This window comes from Neofelis nebulosa, chromosome 2 (genome assembly GCF_028018385.1).
Source record: "Neofelis nebulosa isolate mNeoNeb1 chromosome 2, mNeoNeb1.pri, whole genome shotgun sequence".
NCBI lineage: Eukaryota > Metazoa > Chordata > Mammalia > Carnivora > Felidae > Neofelis > Neofelis nebulosa.
In genome coordinates, this window is record NC_080783.1 from 12,947,321 (window position 1) to 12,962,125 (window position 14,805).

The following is a 14,805-nucleotide window of genomic DNA, read 5'->3' on the forward strand; positions in this document are numbered from 1 at the left end:
AGTAGAGTGCCCACAGAACACGGAGTGGCTGGACGAGGGGCTAAATGGTGGGGATAGACTGGATTTCTTTTAAGAAATGAACATGAAAAGAAATTTGAGGAATTATAAAATTGTAATAAATCACACTGCAATTGGACCTGTGGCAGAAGATGTAAGTGACTGATGAAGCAGCCAGGAGAAGCTATTACAGGAGACTATATTATCACAAGTATACTTTTTTTGTGTAAGCTTGCCGAGTTCCAGAACCTTGTTTTACATATGTCAAGTGCCCAATGACATTTTAGCTATTGATAACCCCAGTAAGTGTTAACCACAAACACTTGTTCCCTATTTAAACTAGATTAATTTCAGAGGTATGATTGAATGCACGAACGTGGCAAACACCCATGCCATAAACGTTTTATATACGCAGGTCTAAGACGGCTGGATTTTTTCTTAATGCCTCCAGCATATTTCAGACCCATGCTGAGTCATTTAATTGGAATTAGGTGCATATTGAAGGAAGAAAAGTGTCGTTTCTTCTTATTTAGTGACTCATCTGTATGAGGCAGAAGCCAAGTGGTGATTGAGGACCACTGGGAGTCACATAGCTAAATTGAAGAGTCTAGGTTCTCACTATTCACCCCTGCCGCTCGTCCACGATGCATACAATGTCAGGGATCACTCCTGAAGTTGAAAACTGTATGGGCTTTTCTTCGAAAGATTCTCACAAATTGTGTTTCTTGGTGAATGAATACCAACAGCAACGAAGCCAACTAATTTAAACTATTGCTTTTATTATAATTACACGGGAGCACAAATAAATAAGCACAAAAGTATTGTAAAATATTGCCAATGCACTAAAGAAAACAAATTGTTTCCCAACAACATCTGGTTACTTCAGTAGTATCAAAGTACATTTATAATTACATGTTACCTAAAAAAATCAAGTACAAAAATTAAGAGAAATTAAAACATCAGTGTTTATATTAATATGCATATAGAAATGGCTAACAACACATGAATAGAGAAATCTGTTAGCTAATGCTTATTTGCACAATTTTTCAGGCACATACCTGACATTTTTAATGAGTTATGAAAATGTAATATGACATTCAGCTTCTTCGATACGGTAAACACGTTATGTTGAAATGGATGTTTAATGGTTTCTTTTAAAAACCCTGTCTTTTAAAAATGTCGTGCCATTATCCACTAAAAAACAATATTTTATATCATCTCTCGATAGCTATTTGTTTTAGTTTCTTGAAAAGAGCAAAAAAGTAAACATACAATTGCTAAATACGTAAACACATTTTTAGTGCAAGATAACAAGACCTGTGACTTTACTGTGCTTTGCTTTTTATAATCACAGTGCACTTTATGCCAATTGCTACACTATAAATGTTAACTCAAGGAGTTCCAAACAAAAGAAGTGCATACTAAACATTTTCATATATATTATATACAGTATGTATACTGTATGTGGGTGTATACATGTGTAAATGTAGATGTTTTTAGGGTGGGCGAACCCAGTCACATTTGGGGACAATTGAACACTTCGAAAAGATCTTCATACGTACTTGGTTGCGATAAATCCAGAAATGTTTCTGTAAAGGTGTTTCCCCTTAAATTTGAAACTGTGTAATATTTAAAGGGAAATGTAATCAGATGGGTTTTTTTTCCAGATTACACACACTTTGCTGCAATGTAATTGACCCAAATATCAAAGGGTTTTAAATCAATCCAAACAACAAGCCACAATGTTCAAGTCCGACATGGCAAACGTGTTATCCTTTTACTGAGATACATAGACAGCAGTACATATCCTATGTGTACATATAGAGTCTTATACATAAACATTTTATACTTAGACATTAACTTTAATATGTTTTAGTATTTTTTTCGACTGTACACTTGATCTGGAAAAAAAGAGAGAATACCATATATAAACACAAAGGAGATGTCAAACGTGTGATATTGTATACCTTCTTAGAAATAATTGGCTTTGTTTTGAAACTTTAAGGATTGCATAATTAAGTTCCTTGAAGGCAGGGATCATATCTTTTTGAATATTTAATTCCAAGTGCTTCACAGAATTTTTAAAAATAACTAATACGTTTCTCAACCATGAACTGCTAATAATAAATTAATAAATTGTCCACATTCTACAGTTAGCTATCAATGTTCCCATAGAGGGAAGATGTAGTAAGTTAATCTTACATATTATAGGTACCATTTTTCTTCAGTTCCATTTAAGTTTGGGATACAATGCCCTATGAATTGTTATTCCATCCTACTTGTATTCCTTTAAAAGGGTAAATTGTACCTCCTCTCAGATCACCTACTGCTTAAATCAGAGGAAAGTTTTTTTTTTTAAATTTTATAGGTAGCCATAATGAACTTACAATCTCTTTTCTGCTTTAGTGAAGTGATTCACTTTAACATATAGTTGATATTTAAATTGTATCGTTAATGTGCATTGTTTTGATGCCTTCTGTATAGTTCATTAAAACAATAATCCAAAAAGGTTGTTTAGTTCTTTTCTTTTTCTTTCTTTCTTTACTTGATTACTAAACTTGCCCAAAGAGTCAAACCAAATGATATGTGAGGATGAGGCCAAAGCCAGAGTGCAGTAAGAAAAATGTTTCTCTATTCTCTGGAAGCATTCAACAAAACTATATGGAACCTCCGTGTCCCAAGTCCCAACATCCTGTTTTGAAAAGGGAAGTTGTATCTTGTTGTATCCAGACCACTTCTGGATATTTGAATGTGTATATTCTTTAAAATCACAAACGTTAACCTCTTAATTTTTGCTTTCTTTCACTTTCCCGAATATTTTGTATGGGTGGACATTAACCTTCACCTAACGCAAATCAATCACCTTCATCTGAACTTGCGTCCGCACCATAAATATGGGGGAAAGGGTAGCAGTGTTCCTGTGAGGAACTGCCATAAAACCTCAGAAGATGCTAGTTTCTGGCATTGCACAGAAATGCAGAATTTGATTTTTCCCTTACATCGACTCTAACGAAATTGGTCTCTTGTGTGCTAACAAGTTCTTCCTATAGAAAAGCATCTTGCTGACAGCCAATAAAGTTCTGTTTCTGTAGAATTTGCTGTGAAAAGACCATTTCTCATAGGTATGAGCTCTTCCCACCCGATAACCATGCCAGGATACCATTTGCTCTTTGGCACTGCTAAAAATATGAGCTATACCTTCCCATTGTGTTCTGTATGTGGAATGTTGACCATCTGACCAAGTTCACAGACTGAAGCATCCTGGTTGACTGCCACGAGAGAATACACTGATTTTTCTTTTTATCCTAATGACTTCTTTTTCTCCATACAAAGAAACGCTACACAAAGAGAAAATTAATTATAGAATGGTTATGGCCCTATCAGCTAAGCTGCAATGGACAGTGGTTTGGGCACTGAATAAAAGTTACGGAGTCAAATATCAGCGAAGCCACTTTTCCAGATCGTTCAATTACTTCCCGTGGAAAGGAAGATTTGGAGATATTAAATAGAAATAGTTGCCCAAGGTCAGATTTTCAAACAAGCTGCCTTCTCAGAAAATAACTTGCTTGAAAAAAGAGTCCATGAAACCTGGCAACATCATGAGTTTGGCAGAACAAATGGGAATGTCTGAATCCAACACACATCATTTCAGTACCTCTGTTTCCTTCTTGACAAGTGGCCAGCAGTGAGAAATATCTTCTCCCTTATTCAGAAAGATAGGGGGAAAGATTGGCATCTGAAAAACACACTTGGATATGTTACCGAAATATAAATTTCAAAGGAATTATCCAGCCATTACCATACTGAGCCTGAATATACATATACATACACCAAGATCGTCATCAAGATGCTGAGAATTGATGTCTTCCACCTCATTGATTGGCTTGAGTACCTGTGGTCAGAACGACCTGAATCAGGCTAACCTGGGTCCTCAGCACATTTTATGTCTATGCTGATTTTATCTTAACACATTTCCATCCCTCTTAGATTGGTACTCCGTTGATTGTTGGGTTTGAAATATAATCTCTAACTGGTGAAACACGGCAGTAGGATTTATTGAAGCCACTTAAGATCTCTCCATGATTTCCTGTACTTGTGATCCTGCTTTTTTGTTTGTTTTTTAACCACTTCAGTGATACAAGCAAAACCTAAAACCTCAGTAAGCACTGTACGTATACAGTTCTCCTGCTGAGAACTCATTCACGCAAAAACAACAGATACACATGCTCCCACTTACCCTTTTTCCTTATTCTTTCAGAATTCTAGTTGGACATCAAAATATCCATTACTTATAAAATATTAAAAAATTATTTTATAGCATTTCAAAGGCTTGAAAGGAACGGTTACTGGTAAAGCATCACTAGGTTTTTAGCAATATAGATTACAAAAATTCCCTAACTCCTGTTATTTGGTTTTATTGAGCAGCAGTGACTCTTGCTGTCAACACCCTTACGAGGAAAACCACTATGACAATAACTTCAAACACGTACCTTTTTCTCTCAGAAATATAATACTAAATTGATTGTTAAAGAAGAATCACATACTGTCAATTTTAGGAAGCATAAATAGTAATTTAAATATTACAAAATATACGCGATAGTTTCCTTTTTATTCATCCGTGGCAATATTTATATTCAACTAACAAGTTATTCTTAAAAGATATATATGATTTGTTTAACTTAAATTTTACCACCACATAAAATTGAATCCACCCCTTCCACCCCCTCTCCCCTGCATTTCCCGCTTCTTCCTTGAAACAAAATGAAAGAAACAAGGGGTCAAAACTCTTTGGTCATGGTGTCCTAAGCAGTAAGAATGGGTGTGATGGTCATGCACAGAAGATTGCGACCCCAAAATGTGGTGAGAACTCGTTTGAAAAAACTTAAGAAACACTAGTTTGTTAATGGGCCTTAATTTTGAGAAAGATTGGCATTTACTGTACTAAAATATGTAAATGCATCCGTCTGAATGTTTCTCTAAGGGAAACAAACATACACGTGAAAAGTTACTTAAAAATAGTGATTGCAGTGGCTGTGAGGCCCCTGGTCCTGCTTTCTTGAAAGCAGTCATGCTATTTAGCTATTGATTCCTTATTCCTTCCATTGTCACAGTGAACCCTGGTCTCCTCCAATCAGATCAATGATGCAAGGACACATGTCCCTAAAGTCATTTCTGAAGGAAATGTTTTCTGCTGGGAAATCCAAATATATCCTAATAACTTTCTCTGGAGTCTAATGATTGCTTAGTATAAACAAGACAATATTGAAGAGAAATTCTTATAAAGCCAATGTAGCAAAAATATTGGTATTGATGTAATGTGGACGTCCAAATTAAGCATCACATTTGCATTCATTTCCTGTCAAATCCTTAGAAACTTAGAAAGCAACAGATGTTCTTGACGAATATGATACTCAATTTCTACATTACTAGCACCAGATCTTATGTGATTGAACATGATTTTTATAGCTGTGAGCTCTCATACAGAAGCCAAATGTGGACAGAAAAAAAATAATAACGTCTTAAATGCAAAAATTAATAATAAAAGGCATCAAGGGATTACATATAAAAGAGATAACAAACCAGTTAATACCGAAATTATATCATATAGTAAAACTCTCGATATTTCTGTAATTTATATCCGTATAATGTGTATTATTTCAGGTGTCACCCATAAACTAGTAAAATATTTACATCTTAATATCTTTTGGATTCAAAATAATCCGGGATAAATAAGTGTCTTAATTGCAAGGATACAATTAATATACATTTTACGTTGAAGTTGCCCGTGAGTAGGCACAGCTTCCCATGGGTTTTCCGGGGAAGCACTGGCATTCCATCCCGACAGAGAAGACACGTAACAGTTCTTTATCTCAAGACTGAGTCGACCTCCCTCTCCGTGTGGACCTCACGCCATCCTGCGCACAGTCATATGGCGGTGTCCCAGAACACCGTTTGCTGCTTAGAGTAGGGTGGAGGGCTGTACTTCTTTGCCCCTGCATTCTTCTTCCAGCTGGGTAGGATAGGCATGCTATCCTGTTTGCAAAGGCCTTTTTCCGTTTTCTGTCTAGCTTTTATTTCCTTGCACAAGCAACGCTTTTTCTCAATCATCTCAAGCATTGTATGGTCTCCATGAAACCACTGCATGCATGCCACCTAGCAAAAAAGAAAGAGTGAATACAGAAGCAAAAAAAAATGGAATGAAAGCAATCGTGTTGTTGTTGTTGTCGTCATTTTTTTTTTTTTTTTGCACCGTGCTAGTCGTGGTTTTGAAAAAATGTCAGCTGTTTCTTTACCTTTGTAATTCTTACAAAGCAAAATTGACGTATGGGGACTATAAATAAATTTTGTGCTTGACTTTGTGATATAATTAAACAACTATTTGGGTGAGAAGATTTTTCTGATAAGTTTCAGGAGCTCACAGTGTAGAGATAACCCTTTCTTTTTTAAAGCTATTTGCCTTGTATTTACCCATGACTTTTATGTTGACTCCATTGTCTTCTAGGTGTCTAAGTTCAATTATTGGAACTGCTTTTCAGTGAGATCTGATATGAATATGAGATGTTTTGAAGATTTTAAAGAACATTTTTGTTCTTGAAATAAAACTTTTTTTTTTATAAAAAACATACAGAATTAAGATTTTTCATAATTCTACCAAAACGACTTTGCCTATGCATCGAATGCTTGGAATTTAAATGCCCAAATAATTTTTTGCAAAGAATTTTTTCCATGCTTTTGATGCTTCAGCAAATGTCTAATTAGAATCATTGACCTGTGCCTTCACGCCGACCCAGGCAATTTAGAGAAACAGATTCCTGGGGTCAGTTATGTGCCAGGAGATGGTTCAGAGCTGACTGTGTACGGATAGACATAACATATTTCTTGAAAGATGAACATTGCACCCTGGTAGGTATATGTGGTCATGTCCTCTGGCAAATCTTCTTTAGAACAGAACTACCTAGTTGCCTCTGCCATACAAGGAGAGGAATGTGATCGGGCCACCAATCCAGCATGAGGAAGCTGTGTCTAAGCACGTCTACTCTTTGACTTTAAGGGTTAAAATAGCTCAGTTGGAGTCACTGTATTAGATGTTACAATTTTAGCATAAATATCAGCACCAATACTTATATAACGCTTACTCTGTACCAGATCCCATGCTACATACTCTGCGTAATTTCATTCATTCATACCTCACAGTGATGATGCTTTGAAGTAAGTGCTATTCATTAATCCATAAAGATGGCTAAAATGAGACTTAGAGAGATCTAGTGATGTGCCTAAGCTTACAGAGCCAGCAGATGTCAGAGTCGGGATTGGATCCCAGGAGTTCATTCCTAACACCTTGCCCTTAACAACTACACTATACTGACTTTCAGCGTACATGTACAACTGGGAGGGATCGGGAAGATAGATGAGCACAATGTTCTCAATGTCCAGGTGAGGAAGCCACGGCTTCAAGAAACTGCACACGTTGCCCAAAGCCAGGCAGGTAAGTTTCTGGTGCGAACAAGGCAAGACTGAATTCTCATGATTCACAATCCTTCATGGAGACAGCAGGATCTAGAGCTAGAAGGCAAGAAATCAAAGCCTAGATGTATCAAACTCCTCCCTGCAATTGTACTTCCTGGTGTCTTTATCTGAATAGCTGAATGGATCCTATTTCAATTCCAGAAGTCGATATAAGGGTTAACTTGGATAATGAAGGTGAAGTCATTTTTCAAAACACTAAATCATTGCCTAAGTATTGTCACTGCCGCACTGACAAACACGTGGGAGTTTTTCATGCCTGCTCTCTGCCAAGCGTGTGTGAAGAGCTCTGTGTATGTTACCCTGAATCCTCCCAGCTACCCTGAAAGCTAGGATTTATCTACCCAGTACAAGTGAAAAAACAGAGTCTCAGAAAGTAGATCGAGAAAGTACATCTAGGTCTCAGATTACTACATGGGAGACAGACCTCTACCAAACTTGGATCTGTCTGACTCCACAGTGAACAGTCTTTCTACTACAGCAGGCTCAATCTACTGAATATTATCTAGAAATTGTAATAATAGTTACTGGCATAGGTACTACCATATCCGGGTGCTACTCAAAAAATACAAACACATTTATGGCTTTAAGGAGGGAATAAAAAGTGTTTATCAAATAAATCCAAATCAACGGCTTGGATTTGGAGTCCAGAAGATGGCACTCGTAGATAAATACCTTGTATATTTGTACCTAATTCGATACAAAGTTCCTTGAAAGAATGAGCCATGTTTCACAGCCACGGGTATTTTCCTTTTAAATGAAATTCTAGATGTTTATTAAAGAGGTTTAACCAGATAATAGGTTTTAATCTAACCAATAGGTTTTTGCACCAGCAGAACATTGCCCAAAATGGCTTGGAATTTTTTCAAAAGATTTCTAATATTTTAGAACTTGATAACCCATGCAATAAAAATACAGTAACTCTATTTGGGTGGAAATACAAGCAAAATTTATTGAGTGACTATAAACTCTTAAAATGGAATTTATAACATAGAATTCCCAGAGGGGAAGCCCCAAATTTTATCCATTAGCAGACCCAACATGCAGAACAGAGTCATTAAGCTCTCAATAAAAGTTTTATGAACGAATAGAAGCCACCATCATTGAACAGTGTTTGTTCACCCTTGGAAAGCTCTCCAGATAATTTTCTTCTCAGTAAAATCTCACTGGGTCTTACACATTCCAATAAAACTGCAAAACCTCCAACTTCTTTAAGGTAGGATATTTACATCACTTCAACATTTGCATTGTATTTACTTCTCCCCACAAATTGGATAATATCTAATCTCGTTTAATATTTAAGAGTGCGAATCAGTACATGTCACTGAAAAATAATATTTTTCATAAATTGCTCTAACAACAGTATCACTAATATATTTCAGAGTTATCGTTACATTTTACGCATGTATAACGCATTACATTACCTATAAGTGTGTGTTTTCTGCCAATTAGAAGTTTATACTATGTAAGTGTGTCAGTTTAAGAATAATCCATTCTTTAAAAATCTAAAAAATAAGTTTAAGAATAAAGGGTTACAAAGCATGACTTTCATGTTCTTTACATTTTTGTTTTAAAATAGTTAAGTGTCCACTTGATTGATCTAATGGTTTCAAATATTAATAGAAGAAAATCAACTCCTTTTTCTCAGACTGGCTTTTTAATATTCAACTATTTTCTTTTGGTGGCCAGATGTATAGTCAATACAAATTCTGTGAGAAAGCACTTGTCAGTACATGAATGAAGGCTACATATTTTAAAGAGAATTTAAATACACGGTATTAGAAAATAGCCAATTCAAAATTTTTTAATTTCAATATTTTAATAAGTCTGGCAAAGAATGCTATAGAATCATCTCATGTTAAGTTGTTGTCAAATATTTTTTTTTCTCATTTAAAATACCCAAGAAAATTATTACTGTGTTAAGATGAGATAAATACTTGTTAAATGTGATTCATTTGGTGGAAGGTAAATCTATTTTCCGAGTTTACGTTTAAATATCATCTGTTTTTCAATATTTCTTTCTGGAGGGTGCACATTCTTTTTAATTCCCGACATTAAACTCCAATGTTACCACTATGGCAATTTACATGGCAGAAAACATGTCTAAAAATTACATTTCACTCTGATAGTAAGATGCTTCAATTTATTAGTTTGTACATAGCAAATAACATGTTAAGTATTTATAGGAGGTGTGTTAAGAATACTACCCATAAAGTATTTCATGATTTGTCATGAAATTCTTCAAGACCGGTTTCAATTTAGCTGTAAAATTCCATTTCACTTCAACCTGGAGTTAAAAGAACTCTTGGGTTTGATTTACAACAAGCATACATTAGGAGACAATTGTAAGACAATTGCTCAATTAATACGAATCTCGTTACATCTCTCGGACAACATGATCCGGCAGAGGTAATACTCTTGGCTAATAAGTTGAGGCAGATAAAATCCAGTGAAGTCCCTCCTCAAGGAAGGGAAACATAAATCCTCATCCCTTAAGAGCAGGCTACATACAGTGACTTCTTTCCCAAGGATACGGTATGGAAAGAAAGAGGAGGGTAACTTAACCGTGGGAAGCTCTGGCAAACACTATACACAGCACACCAGTCATCGACAACGGGAAGTCATGTGGACTGTATGGACCCTTGGTATGATGTGATGAGAAAGGCACATTGCCTCTGAGCTCCTCCTCTCCGAAACCCGTTAATCCCAACCTAACCATGAGAAAAACACCAAACACAAAATGAGAAATACCCTATAAAATGCCAGTCCAGAAATCCTCAAAACTGTTAAGATCAGCCAAAATAAGGGAAGTCTGAGAAACCGTCGCAATCTAGAGAAGGCAAAGAGACATGATAACTGAAATTGACTAGTGTGGTATCCTGGAAAGGATCCTGAAACAGGCACGTAAAAACTAAGAAAATCCAAGTAATGTGTGGGCTTTAAAAATACGGTTTCAATACTGATACACAGCAGCAATATAAGATATTTAAAAAAGGGGGAAACTCGGTGTGGGGCATACAGGAACCCTCTGTGCCCTCTTTGGAGCCTCTCTGTAAATGTAAAACTATTATGAAGTTCAAAAGATGTATTTTTTAAAAATCACCTGAAGAAACCACATTCATTCCAAATGCTAACTGAAGCTTACCTTGCAATGTTTTTAGACAGAAGCAACACGCTATAATGGAAAAAGTTAACTAACTTGATTGGGATCTTGATTGTTTTATCATACTGAAAAGTCATGTATTTCTCTGAAGTTGTATGCCCTTCCTATATACATTGTATATATATTGGTACCTAATTCATATACACATAGTATATATATTTGTATATGCTTTATATATATTATGTATATTGGACATACTTTATATACACATTTCATGTATTGCCACATACATCATACTTCACATGGTTATAGGAGGCAATGAACAGAGGCAATTGGATTGGGAAATTGTAAAACCCCAGACACTGTTAATGATCTTATCTACTGATCCTTCAATGCATGCAGAATAACATAAATGTCAAGGAATATTTAATTTACTTCAATCATTACTTTCTCTAGGAAATAAACTAAGCACTTCCTGATATTGAGTATATTTTATCCAAAGACCAGAAGAATGATGATATGTCAATAATAAATCTCCATATATTTATTTAAAATTATTCAATTTCCAAAATATGAAAACCATAAAGAGATTTTTAAAAAATCTGAAATAAGCATTTCAACGTTAGCACTTCAACACTAAAATGGATACTGGAATAAAATTAATACAGGTAGGCATAGCTCCACTGACTTGATTTTTTTGTGCCTCATGAGTTAACATGTAAAACAAGCAGTAATTTACCAAAGACTTAAAGGACCAAGCAATGTCGAGCAAGTGTCTCGTTGGCCTTGGAATTAAATGTAACCGTGACTTGTGAATAAAATTTAATTTCTTAAAACAATAGACCCTACACCAGCACTAATTTTCAGATGCTCTCAGGAAAATAAAAAATCAGTTCCATGTTACTCACTCTGAGCCAATTTCTCCACCTCCTGTAACCCCTCTTACGGAAAATCACCATTTCCAGCACGGGGGCTGTAAACTTTAATCTGACTGAAAAAGAAGCTTAGAGTCACCAAATTTCTTTGAATGTTCTCTTTACCCTGCAGAAAATTTCCCTAGGAGAGCATGGATGGCATTGGCGGGGCAACAAGGAAGGGAAAGTGTGACTGGAGAAAGGAAAGCTAATTTTTCAGGAATTATGGGAGGCAGTGAGTCTGCTGCCTCCATGCATTCCCTTATCCATAGGTGTCCTGAGGTCAGCCAGAGCTGTTAGTGCTGTCATTGAAAGTGTTCTTCCTGTCCTTTGGAGTGAGCAAAGAGATGGAAACTCTAAAACATACATAAAAAAATAAACATGTAAGTAACTGTGGCTTTTTTACATCTAACTTCAAGGTAACCGTCAGTGGTTGGCAAAATACAACCCACTTCCCAAATACAGCCCACTGCCTATTTTTGTACAGCTCATAAGCAAGAATTTCTGTTTTGTGTGTTTAAACAGTTGAACAAAACCAAACGAAACCAAAAAAAAAAAAAAAAAAGAATGTTTTTTGACACATGAAAATTATATCGAATTCGAGTGGCAGTGTCTATGAACTTCTAATGGGCACCCAGAATGTCCATTTGTGGACGTATCATCCGTGGCTGTGTTCACATTATAAAGCAGAATTACACAGTGGTGACAGAGACCATTCGTGAGGCTCCACAAGGAAGTTATATTGCTTTCTTTCTGATATTACGAGAATTAAACATATGTATAAAATTCTCCTAACTTTAGATTTTGATGATATTATTTGTAACAATAGCATCTTTGGCCTACCTAGTTTTTTTAATAGTTTTTTGCTTCTATTTTTTTTTTCCCATCTTTAATTCTGATCTATTGATTGGGTGCTTCTTAAATTATTCCCTTGTCCTCCTCTCTCATTTATCAACAACTTTGACTCAGAACCTCTGCTTTATGAAAGAATTATTAGACAAGTGTATACCTAAGGCTTCTATGGGAACTGCAGATTTTACTTTGGATGCTTAAATTTTTTTTTTTAATCTTTATTTTTGAAAGAGAGAGACAGAGTGTGAGTGGGGGAGGGGCACAGAGAGAGGGAGACACAGAATTCGAAGTAGGCTCCAGGCTCTGAGCTGTCAGCACAGAGCCTGACGCGGGGCTCGAACTCACGAACCGTGAGATCATGACCTGAGCTAGAGTCGGATGCCCAACCAACTGCACCACTCAGGCGCCCCACCAAATTTCACTTTAAAATCAGATATATTGATAAAATGAGAGCCACATCTTGGTTTCAGACCTGCTTTTGAATGCAACATCATGGGCATACAACAACTCCACCTTCTTTTTCTAGATCTGCAGATCCCCTTTATGTATAATCTCTGATCAACTACTAGGCATATGAGAAACATCACATGTTGTTATTTCAAGCCATGTAAGCTATTTGGTTTTATGTATTTGTGCTTGCTTACATGATCAATTATGTAAAACTCACTAATCAAAAAACAGCCTTACAATTCCGTGGCTTTAAAGGCAAAATAGAGGGGCGCCTGGGTGGCTCAGTCCGCTGGGAGTCCAGCTTCGGCTCAGGTCGTGATCTCGTGGGATCAATCCCCGCCATCAGGCTCTGTGCTGACAGCTTGCTCAGAGCCTGCAGCCTGCTTCAGACTCTGTGTCTCCCTCTCTCTCTGCCCCTCCCCTGCTCATGCTCTGTCTCTCTCTGTCTCTCAAAAATAAATAAATGTTAAAAAAAATTTTTTTTAAATAAATAAATGATTTTATTCCACTTCGGTTCAGCTGAACTCAGCAATATGCCAAGTGTACAAGGTTAAAAAAAAAATTATTTCCTACAGTTTTTGAACCTTAAGAGCCATCCGACCTTAAACTCAGCCCTTGATTCCATGGGAGTCACATCCTGGATGTTCTGCAGTTGAGAGCATCTTTCTCAGACTCTAAGGTCTTTGAATCCTTGGGGTCTCAAGGATTCATATCCTTTGAATGGTGAGGTCTCAGCATCCTTGGCCCTTTGGCTCAGGTTAGGTGACCAACCCATGCCCCCTAAACATCGGTATGCATTTGGCATCCCCTGAGAGCTTGTTAAAATGCACATTCTTAGTTAACATCCCCAAAGTCCGACTCTAGGTTCTGCGTGAAGCGGGGCTCAGGTAACGGCACTCAAATGATCCAAAAAGTGTTTAATTCTACTTCAGAAATGCTTCTCGAATCTGTCACCTATATTCACATTTCCAATGTCAGTTTCTTGATTCAGTTCCTGAACTATCGATATGGCGTCTACTGTTGCACGTAGAGGTCACTTGTAATCCTGCAGCCACACTTCTGCCCAAGTACTCTCGGTGAGGCCCCCACAAAATCATATTACGGCTCCCCACTTCCTCCAGAAAACAGTCAATGCCCCAGACACACCACAGTGAACTTCAACATTGTCTTTTCTGGCTAATTATTTCACTCCATTGTTTACTTTGTACTCCCGTCATACAGGCTATCATAACTCACCCAACACCACAGGCACAAGATTTGCTTCCATTCTTTAAATCAAGGTATTTCCCCATTCTGGAATTCTCTGCTTCTTTGAACCCTTATCTTTCATGTGAAATCTGATTTATGCTTTTAAAGTCCAGCCAAATGCAGCAAGAATCCAATCCATTCTGAGATCCACTATGAACTCTGATAGCCATGCTTGCTTACTGCTGGCACAGCATTCATTCATTCATTTATTCATTCATTCTTGAAGTCAGTAGATCTCCTAATGCTATGAATATCGTATTAATTACGAGTTTTGCACAGGATTCTGAAATTCTGGAAAACAGAAATCCTGTTTATGTTATTTTGGTAGCCCTAGAATCTTAAGTTAGTACCCTCAAAGAAGTATCATAATAAATAAAGTTTCTTTGAAATAAATTTTAAAGCGACTAACCTGAGAAGTAGATTTTCTACTTGTTTTTTCTGGTTATAAAAGTAATTTATGCCTATTTTACCAAATATGGATTATAGTAATTTAAGGGAAAAATCAATTGTGATACCACCACACAAAATGTTAAATATATTTCCTTACATATAAATCATATATACATAATTATAATCATGTATATTTGTAACCACTGTGTATGAACCTAAACATACAAATTATTTTTAATTTATGATTACACTATATATAAAACTTCATCTCCTTGTGTTTTCCTCATTATTATAGTTAGAGTTTTAGACGCTTTTTTCAAGACATGA

General features: G+C 36.3%; 1 protein-coding gene across 6 annotated transcripts in view; it reads right to left on the bottom strand.

Annotated features, from left to right (window-relative positions):
* Window positions 1-756: 756 nt before the first annotated feature.
* The window catches only part of NYAP2 (neuronal tyrosine-phosphorylated phosphoinositide-3-kinase adaptor 2), a 267,223-nt gene continuing 253,174 nt past the window's right edge, over window positions 757-14,805 (bottom strand). For 3 of the 6 annotated variants that reach the window (XM_058702945.1, XM_058703000.1, XM_058702980.1), the window contains one exon: window positions 4,973-6,150. In XM_058702945.1, coding sequence (XP_058558928.1) covers window positions 5,923-6,150 — 228 coding nt within the window. In that variant the 3' untranslated portion in view covers window positions 4,973-5,922. Of the gene's footprint in view, window positions 3,701-4,972; window positions 6,151-8,447; window positions 11,895-14,805 lie in introns of those variants that run through there. The other 3 variants (XM_058702952.1, XM_058702970.1, XM_058702959.1) reach the window with 3 other exon arrangements.